The 19829-nt window shown below is 40.1% G+C and overlaps 1 protein-coding gene across 1 annotated transcript in view; it reads right to left on the bottom strand.

Moving 5' to 3' along the window:
• Positions 1 to 1082: 1082 nt before the first annotated feature.
• LOC135461889 (uncharacterized) overlaps positions 1083 to 19829 on the bottom strand; it is a 36210-nt gene continuing 17463 nt past the window's right edge. The window contains exons 13-24 of the mRNA XM_064739167.1: positions 11235 to 12128; positions 10249 to 10393; positions 9797 to 9872; positions 8848 to 9075; positions 8333 to 8423; positions 7406 to 7492; positions 6944 to 7135; positions 6173 to 6269; positions 3846 to 5396; positions 3249 to 3444; positions 2854 to 2901; positions 1083 to 1609 (exon numbers count right to left, since the gene is read on the bottom strand). Of these exons, the coding sequence (XP_064595237.1) occupies positions 1475 to 1609; positions 2854 to 2901; positions 3249 to 3444; positions 3846 to 5396; positions 6173 to 6269; positions 6944 to 7135; positions 7406 to 7492; positions 8333 to 8423; positions 8848 to 9075; positions 9797 to 9872; positions 10249 to 10393; positions 11235 to 12128 (3740 nt within the window). The 3' untranslated portion in view covers positions 1083 to 1474. The remainder of the gene's footprint in view (positions 1610 to 2853; positions 2902 to 3248; positions 3445 to 3845; positions 5397 to 6172; positions 6270 to 6943; positions 7136 to 7405; positions 7493 to 8332; positions 8424 to 8847; positions 9076 to 9796; positions 9873 to 10248; positions 10394 to 11234; positions 12129 to 19829) is intronic.

The raw sequence follows: 19829 nt of genomic DNA, 5'->3' as shown, positions 1-19829 counted from the left end.
GATGGGAATCAAATGAAACAAGTAAACATTTAGTGAAATTTTTTGCATGCTATATGAAATGGACATATGAATAAACAGAAAGAAAGTATATAGATATTGTTCAAAATAGAGTTTTTTGACACATCTGATTTTACTGCCAAAATCAGTCTTGTGATATGCAATTAATGAAAACCACAACCAAGTGAACAAGGTTCTGGTGACTACCACAGTTCTGATGACCATAAACAAGGTTCTGGTTACCAATGAGGTTCTGGTGACTACCACAGTTCTGATGACCATAAACAAGGTTCTGGTTACCAATGAGGTTCTGGTGACTACCACAGTTCTGATGACCATAAACAAGGTTCTGGTTACCAATGAGGTTCTGGTGACTACCACAGTTCTGATGACCATAAACAAGGTTCTAGTTACCAATGAGTTCTGGTGACACTAAACAAGGTTCTGGTTACCAATGAGGTTCTGGTGACTACCACAGTTCTGGTGACTCTAAACAAGGTTCTGGTGACTATACTGTCTGCTGAAAGCACCCAGAGATCAAATGACCAATTTCAGTATACAGTCAATGTTCCAAATGCAGCACATGATACAAAGACTCTTCCCATCCAGGACAAAAGAATGAATGAACGCACAAACAGAAAATGAGATTGCTGTATGACAACACACTGTTGACATATCCTGCACCATTAAGGTTAATAATGCACTCTGACTGGCTCAGCGAAGCAATGGCAATGACGGCACTGGATGCTCTGCGGTTCAGTGCCCAACGCCAGTAGTCTGACTTAAGTGTCTGTAGCTGGGACGCTGTTAGCACTAGGGGCTCTGTGGCTCAGTGGCTGATGTCAGCAGGCTGACACTTGAGTGTCTGTGGCTAGGATGCTGTTGGCACTGAACGCTCAGTGGTTCAGTACCCGATGCCAGCAGAGGCCATGAGTGTCTGTAGCTAACATGCCGTTGGCACTGGACGCTCAGTGGTTCAGTGCCCCATGCCGGCAGTGGTCATGAGTGTCTGTAGCTAACATGCCGTTGGCACTGGACGTTCAGTGGTTCAGTGCCCCATGCTGGCAGGGGTCATGAGTGTCTGTGGCTAGGATGCTGTTGGCACTGAACGCTCAGTGGTTCAGTACCCGATGCCAGCAGAGGCCATGAGTGTCTGTAGCTAACATGCCGTTGGCACTGGACGCTCAGTGGTTCAGTGCCCCATGCTGGCAGGGGTCATGAGTGTCTGTAGCTAACATGCCGTTGGCACTGGACGCTCAGTGGTTCAGTGCCCGATGCCGGCAGGGGTCATAAGTGTTCGCAGCTGGGATGCTGTTGGCACTGGACGCTCTGTGGTTCAGTGCCCGATGCCTGCAGGGGTCATGAGTGTCTGCAGCTGGGATGCCGTTGGCACTGGATGCTCAACCGTTCAATCCCTGATGCCAGCAGGGGACGAGTGTCTCTAGTTGGTTGCCAATGGCACTGGACACCCATGGTTTCAGTGCCCAATGCCAGCAGGGGACTTGAGTCTCTGTAACTGGGCTGCTGACAGTACAGGCTGGTAAACATTACTACGGGTGCTGGCATTAGGGCTGGGAGATCGAGACCTGAAGGTGGGCTGGCCACTGCTCTCCTGTTAATTACACATGTTAACCAATGTCAGTACAAATCCTAGCGCTAATAACAAATACTTAAGTCAGCTGCACATCAAATTCATTGTACATGTAATCATGTATCCAGTACCTGAACTTTACAAGTAAACTTAGCCCAGTGATTCACATCAACTTTGTTACAAGGATAGAAACATTAAAAATGAAGCTAACATTGGTCAAAAATCTGTTCCTTTTGTTTGTTTATTTTGTTTTGTTACTTTTCCTTTTGTTTAAGCTTTTGCTTTACTACCAACTAAAATTAAGTCAAATGTTTAAATTGTAAAGTGGATTTTGTAGACAATATTGAATATTAATGTTGCCAATGGCATTACACCACAAAATTAACAGGATTAAACATGACATAAAAGGGGGAAAGACATTTTGCTCTGATGAGCTTGATAACTCTGTACATCAACTTTTTATCTTCAATTCCTGCAAAGCCAGAAACAGGAAATTTGATGGCGTGTCACCTGCACCACCAGGCTAATGGATAAAAGGTAGTATGGGTGACATAATCGGAAACAGGTGCATCCTCGCATTGTAGAAATAACTCGTGTCTGATTGGTTCAAAACAATAACATGGAGGTGCTTTCAATTTTCTCCATGTGCACAATTCTGCTTACTTTGAACTGCAGTATCTCGGTTATGCAACATCACAGAAATAAAAAGATTTGCTTTATAAAATTTATGTGGGATACTTTATCAAAGAATATGTGCATTTGGTCTAGTGTTGTCTTTCTTTTAACATCAAATAGCACTAAAATCCGTATACACAGCCAGTTTAATGTGACTTGCTCTTTGTGACTCTTGCAAAGACTCCAAGACTCCAACACAGACTCCATGATTCTGGCTTAACATTACATTGGGAATACTTCAGCCATCTTGTGTCGATTCCACTATAGTACTGACCGCTGACGCCCCACAGCTAGTTAAATGTGGGAACTCTCTATTTACTGATGACGATGATGTTTGTGAACCTAATTATTTATCTTACCATCAGCACATTTTACAACATCTGAGGACCTATTCTCACAAAATACACTTTTACACCTGATCTTGCAAACTATTTATTTATCTATATGACTGGTGTTTTATGCCGTACTCAAGAATATTTCACTTAAATGACAGTGGCCAGCATTATGGTGGTCTTGCAAATTACAGTGCATGAAAACCTAGACGTCATTTGCAAACAATGTTTTTTACAACAGTACAAAAACATTCTTACCGTGGGGGAGGGTTTGGGGGCAGTTCTGATCTTCCCAGAGGAAGTATCCTGATAAAACAAATACACAGGATGAGCAACAGCACTGATACATTAAACGTAAAATACACAGGATGAGCAACAGCACTGCTACATTGAATGTAAAATACACAGGATGAGCAACAGCACTACTACATTAAACGTAAAATGCAATAGATGAGCAACAGCACTGCTACATTAAATGTATGAATAGTTTACAGGCCAATAATTAGCTTCAGACTGAAGTTCCATTAGTTCTGTAATACACCACTGTTGTATAATTGGCCCTAGGTGTTGTACTTTATTGATCAAATGCAATACATGTAAGTCTTAATATTTTTGACAGTTTGGTCAGTGAATTCTGATAAAAAATACACTACCTCTGAGGGCTGTCTGATCTCCTGGCCTTTGGAGGGAAGGATACCGTGGAATGAGGCGTGTCTACGGACACTACCAGATCCAGCTGAGGGACTAGTCTTCTTCCTTGCCCCGTCCATAATGATTGGACTGTGTCCACTTTCCAGGGCTGCAGCCTCCTTAGCAACAAAAGGCCCTGCACCATGCATACTAGATGATCTGGCAACAGAGTTCATGTCAGAATATTATTACAGATGACTGGTTTTGTATATATACCTTATATTTATGCTCAGCATGAGACTTACAGTTGTTCTTCAAATATCAAAATTTTCACAGGATGACAACAAATCCTTTTGTTTAAGGTAAGAGGTTAAAAAAAGAGCCATAAGAAGATGGTGAACCCCTCCAACGCTAGTAAATGACATTTTTCTGTGTAGAGTCTTTCACTGATTACTCTTTAGGGCACAAAGGAGGAGCTGCATTGACAAGTTCTCATTTCCAAATTCTGTCTTCAAACAGCCGTAACTTGGAAAATAATTCACGGATTGACAGAAAAAAACCTAAATATTGTTGCCAAGTTTCATGAAAATCTTTTCAGTCAAAACATGTACTGAGTTTACCTTTTGTGTCCCTTGTTAACTTTCTTCTTCTCACTGGAGGGAGGACAATGTGCTGAGTCACTGAGGACAGCCCTGGCCTCCTCCTCGCTATCCTCACCCCCGCTGATACGACGAGGACGCCCTGACACTATATCCTCACTCTCTCCAGTGGCCAAAGCTGTGTCACTGCTAGACTTTGCACGAGACTTCAGTGACTTCTGTGACTGTCGAATACTCTGCTCTTGTGCTTTGGAAAATGTCTGTAGTTTCTGCAACAGCTTGGACACAAAGCTGCCTTGAGTTCGACTTTTAATACTGAATGGCTCGCTATCCGCAACCGTGGCCATCACGGGCTGACTGTTCTCCGTAGGGGAAGAGTTCTCTGATTTACTCTTTCTCAGCTCATTCTCATCACCAAGGGCACCCAGTTTCAGTGACTCAGCAGTTTTTGTTTTGGGCAGAGTTATTGTAGCAGTTGAGCCTGATACAGATGACCTGTAACTGGATCCGGACTCCTGCATACTGTTCTGTTTGTTTGCAAATCTCTCCAGCATGTCTGCTACTGGCATACGCCGTCTTTCCCCAGAGGAAGGTCGTGCAGGCATAGCCCCATCCTGTGTAGCGGAACCACTGTGCGGACTTGTCTGGCTGGCTGGTGGTTTCCTCATTGTGCTCAGCAATGGTTTTGGCTTTGACAACACTAACCCTGGGTTGTTTACAGCTCCCTCACTTTTTCCTGACGAATTCTTGCCCGAGTTACTTGAGGAACTTTCCTTTTTTGTCTCTTGTGGAAGTTCTCTCTCTTGAGATCTAGGGGATTTAATCACCTCCTTTTGTGAGCCAATGTTAATCTTGTTGTGCGCACTTTCCACAGCCTCAGTCACTGCTTCTTCACTACCCTGGGGCGCATCTTCCACACACACCTGCACAATGCTATCAGGGACATCGCCAACAGTTCCTCCACCACATTCCTTTGTGCGTAGTCGCCTGGGCTTTTGAGCCCACTCTGTTGAGTCATCATTCTGTTTGGGAGAGGAATCTGTAGACGTCAGTGAATTCGGGCTTGCTGTAAGCCGTCTATGATCCGCAGTCTTAAGCCGGCAGTCCTCGGATTTCAGATTAGTTTCAGGTGACTTTGAAATGACCTTGTCAAGGTCACTGACATCACATGACACCAGTTTCGGATCAGACTGTAATGTTGATTCAGGAGACTTATTCCTGCCACCCCTTTTGGGTGTGTGTAGTCTGGGATACCTAAATATAGTCATCTCATCCGCACTAGAGCTGTCTTTTCTGGATGTATCAGCTCCAGCTTTCTCCTCCAGGCTCCTCCGCACCTCTTTCTCTCTGTGAGGTGACTTTCTCTTGGTCCTCTGATGGCTTAACGCCTCTGCTGTCTGCCTGCGTGGCTCCTCTGACAGACTACCCGTGGATCCATGTTCATCATCTGTCTCATCTGACTGCTCATCACTACTGCTGCTGCTGCTGGTACCCTTGTGAGGGCCAGCTTCAACCAGTACTGCATTAGACTTCTGTGACTCCCCAATGCTGGATATACCTCTCACATGGAATCTGTAAATAGAGGCAAAACGGCCTCGAGTTCTGTCTTGTGTACAACCTCAAAACGTATGAACAAACAGCTTAATTTTTGCAAGCTAATTTAATTTAATGTTTACTTCATGTTTAATTTAATACATTTAATTTACTTCACATTCAACTACTGATGAAGAAACGATTACTGTTTTGCATTTTTCAAGTGATGCATTTTGCTTTATCCTTACTGATTCACTCATCTTAAAGGCCCAATCAAGAGTTTTTTTTTGTGAAGTCTGAACAAATTCTTATCAGGAAAATTAAAGTGTTTGCCATGAAAGTATTACTTAAAGGACATTATGGGCTGCTTATCAGCAAAAGTAAAGTGTTGGCATCAAATCTATGATTTTATGGCTTTTATTTGCTACTGATAGTCCAGTTTTACATACCAAATTTTAAGTGAAATACAGTAATGTTTTGTTCTTGTTCCACATGTTCCCAAGATGTTTTAATACAGCGTGATACTGTTTGCAACTTTGTGAGTTTTGTTTCAATCTTGACATGACATTCTATAAGACGAATCAGGTGTTGCAGTAATTGATAGTCCATAATTTGTACATTTCAATTTTTAATGGTCTGGACTGAAAAATTACAGTATGTATTTTGATAACCACTTGATTTCTATAATTCAACATTTTCTGAGAAATTGACCTCTGTCAAAATTTTGTTATGAATATGACATTTTTTTACTCTCGCATCAGACATCATTTTGACTGTGTACTTTGTTTACCGCTGACCACTAATTCATTACTCACCTGTATGTTAAGGCCCTGTCTAGCCCGTCTACCACAGCTGAGGTCTGGTGACCCGGCACCATGCCATGGGGCACTTCATTCACATAGATTCGATATCCTGAACAAACACAAAACAGCAATCATGAACAGCTGTTAAACTAAACATTACCACATGTCAAGTAATAGCATTATGACAGGTTTTAGCACGTCATTATCTGGATGGGATTTCAATACCAATATTCAGGGGATTTTTTTTCTGATTTAGGTACACTTTATAAAGGGTTTTAAAAATACTTGTCATGGAGATAGAATAAATGTTGTCTGAGTAAAATTTTTATTTAATATTTATCCAAGCTATGAAAGGTCATTACAAGAACATCCAGGATTAAAGTAATCCTATCAAAACATAAAATGAAATAGCAGGAATTTTCCCCATTCATTTACTGTGAAATGTCCTGAATCTATCTACATGTATTTGATTATTGTTTACACTGAACTCAGGAAGTTACATGATGAAGGTCTGTCGCCATGATATGGCTGAAATATTGCCGATGTGGCGTTAAGCCATAATCATTCATTCTAGTTTACAAGGGGAGGAAGTCCAGTTAGGAAACCATTTTTGGCAATATGAAAGCAAGATGTTAATTCCACCATGTGATATCATTTAATAAGGACTAGGGATCCTCGCGCAGAAGTCATCAAGGGCTCAACTGGTGAGAAACCCTTGAGAACTTACCAGTTCTGTTTCATATAAACACCTCTCACAAACAGTTAGCTAAGAAAAATCCTAACCTAACAATGGCTGCTCAATCTCCTGCTGAGAAGCACCAATGATCTTTGAGGGTTGCCACGACAATACAAGACTGTGGGGTGTGTGGGGGTGAAACTGTAGCTGTGAGGGAGGGGTGGGGCAGCCTGGGGAGGCATGGTTGAGGCTTGTGGGGTCCTTCTCGCCTATCCCTGCCTGGGGTGCACACAACAGACCTGTGATCAAACATGCATATATAATGAAAGTGACAGGTTGTGGGGTTGTCACATTACAGCTGGCAATGTCTAATGAACTTCAACCATTGTGGTCATTATTTGCAAACAAGATGTCTTAAATACGAAAATAGTGCCAAGTTTTTAAAATACAATTTTTCAAATCTGAAAGTGGTTTCATTTCTACAAACATTTAGTGATGCCATACCAATACTTTTAATACACTGATATATCATAAGAGCGCCTGCAGCCTTAAACACTGGATCAACTCACCCCAGTGGTTGTGATGGGCAGACCCTGTTGACAGCATCTCTAAGCTACCGGTGTAGCCAGTCACATGAACACTGCTCTCATGGCTCCCTTAAAGAAACAATACAACGCATGGCAGATACCAACTTAGTACAACTACTTGTATTTGTCACAGTCCATTAAGAGCCAGATATACTTATTCATTACGACAGATTGGCATAAATAATAGGTGAAATAACAATAGGTGAAATAGCAATATTTACATCACAGATACTATTAGTAATATTACAAAATAACAATAGATGAAATAACAATATTTACATCACAGATACTATTAGTAATATTACAAAATAACAATAGATGAAATAACAATGTTTACATCACAGATACCATTAGTAATATTACATCTCTTATAACAGCTGGTACATCATTCAACCGTTACTATACATTTATATTTAACATACATGTATTCAATAATGCATCTTATTTCACATTATTCAGATAACAAGAGTCTCAGAACAACAACATGCAGCTGTGATGGCACAGTGAATAACGGTGAATGACACGAGGCTTGGTGTTGAGGATCAAAACAACTAATTCAACACATTGTACTTCTCGTATTCATGACTAATATTGATGGCAATAATGAAGAAATACAGGCATCTCCATGCAATTTTAACTACACTGTATTTACATAATCTTGTGATCCTCAGGCAGGGAATATATTTAATTGATAAAAATCCTACCATGAGGAAAGAACGACAGCAACAGCAGTTAAAATTGTGGGGAAAAACCTTAACCTCCTTATTACCATTACTGAACCTAAGTATACTAAAAGAGTGCAATATTTATTGTGTTCAAACTTCACTAATACACATCAACCTCTATAATCCATCCACACTACCCTTTTCTCTTGTATTCATTCATCACGCGCATCATGAAGCACCTTACCTCTGCAGGGGTTCTCAAATGCCTGAGTGAGTAGATGACTGGAGTGGACAAGGTGTGAGAAGCCTTGTAAGGTCTGATGTAACTGTTGTACCTGAGAACAAATTGGGCACAGTGTTATCACAAAATTATGCTGTGCTACATGTGGATTAACTGTCTGGGCCCTGGATCCCATCTAATGCTCTTCCCAGAACCAACATGTCTAATCATACTACTGTGTATATAAAGAACAATGTTTAACCAATTTTAGACATAAAGCCTTTCTTCGTTAGTTTTACATTCATGTGTTCTGCCAATATTTTGTCAGAAATATGCACATTGTGGATAGTATCCATCAAAATGTGAGCGCATAGATTAGTGATTTATTTGGACGCAGCGCCACTGTTTTCTGTCTATTTCATAAAATGATACTTTCGGACCACATCCAAGTGATGTGATGTCGCTTTCCTCATAAGACTTTCAATTATTTGTCAGAGCTTTAAACCACCATGGTAGACGTGGTGCTAACTGATGTTTACCTGGCCCTGCAGATAAGCACAAGTTTTCTCTAGTTCTTGTTGTTTGCTAGTGGCCAAGGTTTCGTCTGGCATAGGGGAGGTAACTGTCTTCTCCCTAATGTAGCCTTGCTCGCTGATGACTTCTATCTTTTCCATTGTGTTTTCCATCTCCTTGTTGAGGTGTTTATGTCGGTTACAGCTGGTCTGTTCTGACAAAATATTCGCTTTCCAAGTCTGTAGTGCTTGAACCTGAAATGTAGATGTTACTCTTTCAAAAACATTTGTCAAGAAGTTCCTCATGTACATTATATCAAAAAGACTTTAGGAGTTAAAACTTCCCTGGGTGCAGTGAAGAATGGAGACTGTAACACACGAAAAAAGTTTGAACTGATCATTAAGATATTAACTGTAAAAATCTGGTAAATAATCTGTAACAATACCAATATTTCATTCTGACTGAAAGTGGCATCAAAGTAAATGTAAACAAAGAAATTCTACACGTACATGTATATAAGTGAACTGCTGTAGGTTGTAATGGTAATATTTACATAAATACATTATTACATCAGCCGAATAACACTGATGTGATTTGATTTATTTACTTGATTGTTGCCTAATGCTATACTCAAGAATTTTTCATTTTATTATCCAATGACAATCACTTTTATGGCTGCAAAAAAACTGGAGTGCCACTAACTTCCAGCAAGTTACTTGCAAATTTCTCCATGTGTGATGACAAACATATTTGCACGCTAGCCATATTGGCAGCTGACCAGTAGTTTTCAACAAACAATAGACTGCACAAATAGCCAGCTGAGCTGTTGAAGCGAGGCAATCACCTTGTCCAAGGCTGGGTTTGAACCCCCATTTCATGTGTCCTTGTTAATGAAAGCCAAGCCCCTCTAACCCACAACTCGCCTGTAGTAGTGTGGTATGATATGAAGTTGGAATTAACAGCTTGTACACGTACCTCCTTCCACAGGTGTTTGATAGCCTCTAGCTGTAGATGCCTTAGCTCTCTTTCCTCCTTGTACAGCAGTTTTTGTCTGTCCGCAGAAAATCATGTGAACAATGACTGACAATTTACAGCAATCATGGTCTGCAAGACCATTCAGTGATGGAAGGAAATATACATTAACTTCTTCTTCTGTTGCACTAAATGAATGTTGTAGTGTCTAACCGAAAGTGCTCTTTTCTTGTCCTTTTTCAAATGAAATTCTCGTTTCCAGGGTCATATTTACACAGAAAGACTTATTTAGTTTACTGGCACTGAACACTGTTTAATCATTTTTCACTTACATGAAAGACTAATTCTGTTAGAGCATTAGATTTTGTTTAAATTTTTTCCCAACTAGCTCTTTCAGATTTTTCAAAGGCTATTACCAGGCAATTCAATTCACCTGTCCCCTATTCTGTACATACCTGTCTAGTTCTGCCCTCAGAAACACGATGTGCTCCTCCATCCTCCTCCTCCTCATCTCCTCTCGCACCCACCTCACCCTGGGGACGTGTTGACGTGCCCAGTAGCCGCGCCACACACACTGGATCTTTGTAGCAGCAGCCTTCTCTGTTGACACACATACAGTATGGGATGTAATGTATCTATACAGAATACATAATATTAACTTGAACAACTTCAAGGTGTATGCGTATGACTTTTTCGTAACCAAGGATTATGAGAAACCTACGGTAGCCCACCAGTTAGGATTTTCAGCATTTACTAATTAAAACAATTAAGTCTAACCGGCTAGTTTGATGAACAAAGGAGTGTTACCTAGATATGAAAATATACCACTGGGCACGGCTGTTCAAAAGTGTATCAGCTAATACCGGTATTAAGTCATATTACTGCAATTCTTCAACCTTTTTGCAAGTTTGCAACATATTTATTCAAGCACATTCTAAGGGCATTATTCTGTGTATACTGTTAAAATTATACTTTCTAGTAAAACCCTGAAATTGGCCAATCCAATCAATGTAGTTTTGTTCTCAAAGTGAAATTAAAAATATGCATAAATTACACTGAAAGTTGCTCTTTGATACGCGAAATGGTTGAGGAATTAGGGTCAACATTTACGATTTTAACAAAACCCAGCAAAAAATACAGGTGTACCCAGACCAGATGGAACAGCAGTAGATTTAGTTCATATCTGACACAATGCTGCACAATCATTTTTCGGCAAAGTACAAACTGAAGACTTGGCTTAAAGTTGAATCTGATATTAACCCTCAAGATAGTTTTGAACAACCGGGCCCAGATCTTGAACACAGCATACACAAGTTTTTCTTCTGTAACATCTATTAATAGTGCTTTTCTCTAACCTTTACTAGAAGTCAAATACCCTTGTGAAAGTACAAGACAAAAGTTCAAGACTTAGGTATTGTTGTAACTGGTCACAAAATATTACCTTGATCTAATCTATCAATGTCGATTGCATCACTGGATGGTCGTGAGAGAAATCCTGAGTCTCTCACCCCACCCCCTAGCCAGGCCTCTCTCACAAGCCTCTTGCCTATATTCAGGCTGTTCTCTGACACCAGCTGTTGTTGTTGTTGTTGACTACTTTTCTTCAGATTCTTCCGGCTCTCAGCAACATCTTTGATGTGGCTCAGCGCATGTGATCGAACTGACTGCGAAATGACCTCTTTCTTTTTTGGCTCACTTTTCGTCACCTCAGGCACGGTATTCAGAAGCTTTCTGTTTCCAGCTTTAGGCTCAATTTTCAAATCCATTTTGTGCTGTGACTGAGCAGGGGTCCTACCTCGTGCAATCTCCTGGTTCAGTGGCTTAATGGCACGTGTTTCATGGCTTTCAAACCTGCTCTTAGAGACTGTCGAGGTGCTGGGAGCTTGTGGAGCAGGGCGGGACGGGATCCGGAGCAGCTGCTCTGGGGAGACTTTTCCTGTTTTTATCCCAGGGGAATCCTTCCTTATGGCCAGAACCTCCCTCGACTTTACAGGCTGTGATGTTGAATATGACGTGGGTTGTGCTGTGTGCTGTATTGTAGATTGCGTTGTATGCTGTGCCTTGTGCTGTGTCAGATGCTGTGCCTTGGATTGCGTTGTAGGTGGTGCCTTGTGCTGTGTCAGATGCTGTGCCTTAGATTGCGTTGTAGGTGGTGCCTTGTGCTGTGTCAGACGCTGTGGTTTTGGTTGCACTTTCTCCTGTGCTCCATGCTCTGTTGTGGAATGAGGATGAATGACAGTGGCCAGTGAGGATAGCTGAGGAGTGTGAGGACTCCCTACAGGAAGGTACACAGACTCTGACTCTAACTGGTCAGACTCATAATCCTCTGTCCATTCTGGAAAGAGAAAAAGAGAGCAAATATTATTTTAATGACTGTAAGTAATAAACACTTTCAGAAACAAACATGAAGCTTACAGGTTAAAAGATGTAATGTGGTGTATCAAAATCCATTTTGTTGGTCAAAATAAATATTCTCACCAGTCAACAACAAAGCTATTTATGTATTCCACTGATGAATAAATTATTGTGTATGAAATTCACTTGTGTGTCTGTCAATGTTCGTCCAACATAATAAAACCATCTACTATTCTCGGAATGTTACAGGTCAACAGGGCTGCTTAGTTATCTAATAGATATGCTTTTCAGAAAATATAATGATTATTTTATGTGAAAAACAACTGATAATGTGAATCATGGTATTTTGAAAATTTTTTCAATTGTCACACGTCATGGTACACCTTTTCATATAAGCACCCATATACTTGAAAACATATTTAGTTTTTGGCTTGTCAGAGATGTTTGTCTTTTTCCATCAACAACTGCTTTTAATTATGATATGAAAACAAATTATGCAAATGCCACATCGCACCTGTATTAACTAAATCATAGTTGATAAAGTCCAAATTGTCATTAGATTGAAATCTAATGCTAAACGTCATTTAAATAAATTTATTTATTTATTTGATTGGTGTTTTACGCTGTACTCAAGAATATCTCCCTTATACGATGGCGGCCAGCATTATGGTGGGTGGATACCGGGCATAGCCTGGGGGAAACCCACTACTATCTGTAGGTTGCTGACAGACCTTCCCACATATGGCCGGAGAGGAAGCCAGCATGAACTGGACTTGAACCCCCATTTACATAAAGCTGGTTCTAATACCATGAGGCAGGTCGACACAGCCACATTACGATAAATATCAGGCTGAATGACTACACTAGTGAATCGAAAGATTTTTCTCAAAGAACAAGCCCGTGCAGTTTTTCAAACAGACATAACTTACACATTACAGCGATACTATCACCCAAAATAGTTGTGTACACTGTCAATATCAATCCAGCAATCACAGTAGGAGATTATTATCTATAGTATGTTGAGGTTTGTTTAAAGGACAAGACAGTACAGTGCTCAACTGAATAACATAAAGAAGAAAATGTCAATACTGCAGCCATCTTGAGAATTTTATCCAATCAAACACGTTGCTATCAGATTGCTCGCCCTAAGCTGTGAGGTAGTCTCTACCCATTCAGTCCATTAAGTGACATATCATAACACAAAACTACTCCATAAGACATCATTTTAAGATCATTTACAATGATTTAGTTACGTGTAGCCGAAGGGCCATTTCACAAAGTGTTGTGTAGCAAGTCTGTATCACTTACGGACCACCAGACATAAAATCAGCTGATTTAAAAGCCGATGATTTATTCAACGTTAACACACAGATTTTTGCTATAACAAATTATGTCAGACAGTAGATTACAGTCTTGGCCTAAACCACATTTGTCTCCCCAAATACATTTCTTGTCGTTTATTTTAGTGTTTCGTTAGCAGTTTCTAAATAACAAATATCCGAGTCAATGCAAATTTCATTAGGGATGCCGAACGCTTATGAGAATGAGAAGACGGCATCTCACTGGACAACGCTTAAAATAATTAAGAATCTTTCATGATATAATATATTTCTCTGAATTTATTAAAACTGAAGAATTAAAATTTTGTTCCTTTGTCTTTCTTTCATACAAGGGATGTTTTTTTTTCTGTTTTCTTTTATATATTACAATAAAATTACTGCAACACCATGTTCACGCTGAGGGGCTTTCTCTGACGTCCACGATAACTAAGTCAGCACTTCTCTAATCTTAGAAGCCACTGCTACAAAACTGAAGCATAAAATCCAAATGAATCCAGACGAATGCCTAGATCAGCCTCAGTGGTACTTGGATTTATTTTCATTTGTTTCAGAATTGAGCATGAATCTAGTTGTACAACAATCCTATCGTAATTTTGTAAACATTTAATTGGGGTCAAAATCACCAGCACAACCCCTCCGCAGGCTCCGACCTGAACAAGGAACAGTAGACCCTGGCCATGGATCTGCAGCTAGGCTACTGAAACATGGTCGCCGGAGTTCCTTGTAAATAGGCCTTCAGTATCACCGTTCAAGCAGTGGAAAAAATATTCTTCCAGCATGTCCAATTTCCGAGACAGCTCTATTAATAACTTGGACCTTCATCGCCAAAGTCCACAACTTTGATCTGTCACAGGCTACTGCTTAACCTATAATACAGAAAATACCCTGGACATTGATAGAGAGCTAGAATAAACGTTACGTCACCTTGACGTCGATAATGGAGTGCTGAAGCTGTGTCAAGACGATATTTCACTAAACTTTTTTACCAAGCTTTTTTTTAAATTTTTTTTTGAAAATCTAAAAAAATATTTAACGCTGGTTTAAGACACTTTGAACGGTAGTCTTTCAGTGGGCATAGACACTAGTCAGGTGCTATCTTCCAATTTAAGAATACAGGCAAGTCAGATCTCCAGATTAATGAATTCTGATCAATCAATGGGTGTAATCAAAGCTTAACGTTAACGCACAGATTTTCTGTGCCATACATGTACAGTGTAGTTAAAAAAGTGGTACAAGTGTTAGAATGACTGGTATTCATTTGAGAGTGTCCATAGTCAAAAAATAACTGGTCAAAGGCATTGATACGTCATTAATTATGTTGAATTAGGAAGATATATACATATAACTATTGTCTTCTCTTTACTGTAACAGTTTTCCACAGGCTGTTGCATATACAGGTAATAATTATTTAATATGTGATCAGACAGTTTGAAATCAACTGGATTCTCTACATCTTCTGCTTATTCTCAAAACTCAGAGCTTCCTGAATCATCACTTTATCTTATTATTGTCAATATGGCACATTAATAATTTTTGTTTTCACATTAAAACGCAAACTTCCATCCCACCTAAAAGTATCCTTCTTCAAAAGAGAAGCTGTATATTCAACCTTTGTCATCAAAGAAGAAGAAAAAATGAACAAATCATTACCTTCTCCAAGCTGAAATCAAAATGTTACACAAGCCTGGCAATTAATCCTTAAAATAATTCAAACAGTTTGGATCTTACACAACAAATAGTGAAAATTCTGCAATGGATCCTCAGACCACAGAATTAGCACATGATTCCTCTTATTAGCCTGAACAACAACAAGACAACCAGTCCATTATGATGGACTAGCTATGCCAAGTCTGAATAACTATGTCAAACCTTCTGCCATTCTGTGCCGTCAATACACCCTCAGATGTGGGTTATAGGGCCGGTCCTGGGAGAATCCCTCAGGGCTAGCTCCATAGCTAAGGTAAGTGTCTTTGTGCATAGCAAGCAAACAGTTTACCACTTTAAATATGGTTGCAAGTTGAGCTAAAATAGTCCCTATTACATTCGTTATTGAATGTGCAGCATAAAAATCTTAACATAACATATTGCATAAAAAAATAGATAACTCCGTTGACAGGCTTCAAGTCACCACAAGAAACAGGGAAAAGACTTTGTTAATGCGAGAGTTTGAGAATTACACAGTGTTGATAGCTCATTGGTCAAATTCTAAGCTACTGGTACATGTATTCTGTACTATGTCACGAACATAATGTAAATCATGTGGCTACATCGCCAGTGATACAGCATAATGTAATTTAATTTACTGAACTTTAAAACTAAGCACCCACCACTTCAAAGAATCGGAAGATATTACTGTAAAACCATTTACAATTTCTCCAGCAAAGCCAATATACATACAAAAATTAACCCTAGCAAGAGAAGTATACTCTTTGAATATCAATGTATATAGGGTTCAACTGCTGACTGAAGGCAGACTTGTCCAAGATTAGCATATGACCCACAGAAGATAAAACCCTTTGCTCTACCCCCTGCTGAGCAGACTCAGGGAGATTCTCACTTTGACTTATTCTGACACACAGCCACAGAAAATTGTCTGAAATTTGATAGGACCTCTCACACATCACATATCACATATCACTTTTTATGTGTAAACTGTGTTGATATGTGTCACAGCCTGGCACATGTCACAGCATTTGTCCTCTTGAGAATAACCAAGAGGGCAACGTTCAACCGTTCTGTCACTGGATGTACATGTAATAAAACACAACTGATCAGAAGCCAGGAAACTGCTCTTAACCCAAACTCGCATACTATTTTCTTATTTATTGATTTGACGAGTGTTTAACACTATACATAAGAATGTTTCCCTTATCTGACTACAGTCAGGTTTAGAGACAGAGGAAACCTGATTGCTCAAAGCAAAACCACATCCCTTCACCTCATTGGTTCAGATTGACAGCCACAGCAGGTGCTTGCTTTAACTGTCACAGTCAGCCAGGACAATAGTAAGCTTATTAATTATGACATGTTATCATGCCTTGCACACATCTTATTTCTTCAACATATCACTTCATTTATCAAGAGTTATATGCAGCGATCCACATAAGCCAGTGTGAAGACTGTTCAGCCAGTGTAGACTGTTCAGCCAGGGTGTGACCAGGATTTACCTGCAGATCATGGCAATTACATGTATACTAGGGTACCCTAAACAACCCAGGTATGCAACTTTATGCAAACAGATTCGAGGACCTAACAACATAAATATTAAGCTCTTGCTCACAAAGACAATGATTTCTTTTTGTCACTGAATAGTTCATGATACTGGTTTGACCTATCCCACACACAGCTGACCAAGGGTACCTTACCTTTATAACAAAGCCAAAATGACCTAGAAAGGTAAACATCAAGAAAAATTCCTTGCCTTACAACAATATTTTGTTTTTGTTCACCAGTATATTTGTACATACCTCGCTTATCAACACCACAGCTTCAGACATACTATTCCCCTCAGGTAAACACATACACACAATAATGTGGCGTGGCTCCCTCTACCAGTCCTATATAATCACACCTGAGATCCTGCCACTACCAAGTATTGAGTTGGAATCACTGGAGCTCTGCCAGCCCTGGCACTCTGCCAAGTCTAACAGAATACTGACAGAAGGCACCAAAAGCAGGGCCAATCAGCATACAATTGTAGCCATGACCCAATCAAAACAAACTGACAACAGAGAATGGGCTGAGGTCTAGGCTAAATATGTCAGTGGCTTGAATTGTGTGGGGTGGGATTTTGATGATCCAATAATGAGAGGGGATTAATGATGGTCAGGTGCATTGTATTATAAATACACATGACATATTTTCCCTTTGTATACATATGGACGTATTAGCTCAGCATGAGTAACATACCTGGTATTGTTTGTTATACTGCCCTGAGGGGAGGGTAGCGGGAGCAGGGTGAAGAGCTTTATTACACTTCAAGTAATTACACTCTCAGTAAGTAGATATCTACTTTAAAGACGATATAATGGAGATTTTTTTAGCAAAAAATTGATCAACGCAAATCCAACTGAATTTTTGCTATTATTTTGGAATAACCTTGCAAAAATATCAGCCTTGTCAACATGTGTATGTCCTGCCATTCAAAACTGATAATAAAGTTCCTAAAATTACAACCTTTTCAAATTTTGGAGTCATTTTAATACTATGAGTAGTAAAGGCATGAGTCTAACAGTCCTAATTCAGAGGCAATTTTATCTATTCTTGGCACGTACAAGAAATTAGTTTTGATTAGTGAATACTGAGTTTTTGGTAAAAATATCCACTATTGCCGCTTTGACAGTGTTTTGTTTGAGTCTGTTATGAGCTCAATACTGAAAATCTGCACAACATTATCAATGCTGTATCTGGCCTTTGTGTCAGGCTGGATTAGAGGCAAATCCTCTTGTGGACAGGCAGGTACTGACCTCAGTACAGAGGGAAAATGTCACCTCATATCTGCATGTAGCTGATATAAACAACCTCCATAGCTGGAATCACAACTTCAGCTAATTATAACTGCTTGCAATTCTAAAAGACTTATACACGGACAAATATTATCAACTACCTCATTTATCTTTAGATAAGCAACCTTGTTAAATCTATATGTACATGTGACACACGGACAAATAAGGTCAGCTTTGTCTGTTAACTGAAATACCCAGATGAGAATGAGATAATTAAATCAGCCAAATAGGAACCATACCAAGGACCACGGCAGTAAATCCTAGACCAAGGACCGCTGCAGTAAATCCTAGACCAAGGACCACTGCAGCAAATCCTAGACCAAGGACCACGGCAGTAAATCCTAGACCAAGGACCACTGCAGTAAATCCTAGACCAAGGACCACTGCAGCAAATCCTAGACCAAGGACCACTGCAGTAAATCCTAGACCAAGGACCACGGCAGTAAATCCTAGACCAAGCACCACTGCAGCAAATCCTAGACCAAGGACCACTGCAGCAAATCCTAGACCAAGGACCACTGCTGTGAATCCTAGACCAAGGATCACTGCCGTAAATCCTAGCCCAGGGACCACTGCAGCAAATCCTAGACCAAGCACCACTGCAGTAAATCCTAGACCAAGGACCACGGCAGTAAATCCTAGACCAAGGACCACTACAGCAAATCCTAGACCAAGCACCACTGCAGTAAATCCTAGAACAAGGACCACTGCAGTAAATCCTAGACCAAGGACCACAGCTCTGAATCCTAGACCAAGGACCACTGCAGTAAATCCTAGACCAAGGACCACTGCAGTAAATCCGAGACCAAGGACCACTGCAGTAAATCCTAGACCAAGGACCACTGCAGTAAATCCTAGACCAAGGACCACTGCAGCAAATCCTAGACCAAGGACCACTGCTGTGAATCCTAGACCAAGGACCACTGCAGTAAATCCTAGACCAAGGACCACTGCAGTAAATCCTAGACCAAGGATCACTGCTGTGAATCCTAGACCAAGCACCACTGCAGCAAATCCTAGACCAAGGACAACTGCAGTAAATCCTAGACCAAGGACCACTGCCGTAAATCCTAGACCAAAAACCACTGCCGTAAATCCTAGACCAAGGACCACTGCAGTAAATCCTAGCATAGCATTTGTTACATTCTAATATGACATGTTTAATTAGCCTTATACCCTCAAAAGACACCATGACACAGTGGCCCATTCTGAACATGTGCATACACATTGCACAAGTATGTAACGTACACCCAGTAGACATGTCATCACAAATCATGAGATTTAATACACCAATGTTACATACTTGAATCACCCATTAAAACATGCACAGACGCAGACAAGTAATGTAACACGTTTTTATCTCCTCTTGCAAAGCACATGAACCATATTGCATTCCCCACACTGCCCCACAATTTTTCAGAATAGTTAGAGCCAACAGTTCAGAAAAAATATTGTCTAGTTCAAGAATGACTCCATGTGTCTTACAAAAATACATTTCTAAGGATTTCTTCCTATGATGATACATTCTTACAATGAAAACGATCAGGATGTGACGTTACATCACTTAGATCATGTCATAAAAAGGTCACCATATTTTACTGTACATATACTTAAATCCTTTTTTATGGCACAGTAAAAGTTCTTAAATATAGATGAAAACAGTTTGGGGGACATTTTTGTCTGGTGTTATGGATGGTAGTAGATCTGAGGTCTGTTTCATTCTTCCCAGCTTAGCTTTCAGAAATACTGATTTGTACTCTTCCATACACTGACCTGGAACTCTGTGTTTTTGAGCATGCTGCCCTCAACATGTCAAAGATGTACGATACAAAAACA

The sequence above is a fragment of the Liolophura sinensis genome, chromosome 1 (genome assembly GCF_032854445.1).
Source record: "Liolophura sinensis isolate JHLJ2023 chromosome 1, CUHK_Ljap_v2, whole genome shotgun sequence".
In the NCBI taxonomy this organism is placed as follows: domain Eukaryota; kingdom Metazoa; phylum Mollusca; class Polyplacophora; order Chitonida; family Chitonidae; genus Liolophura; species Liolophura sinensis.
The sequence above is the reverse complement of the archived record's forward strand: the minus strand, read 5'-3'. Positions and strand labels throughout refer to the sequence as shown.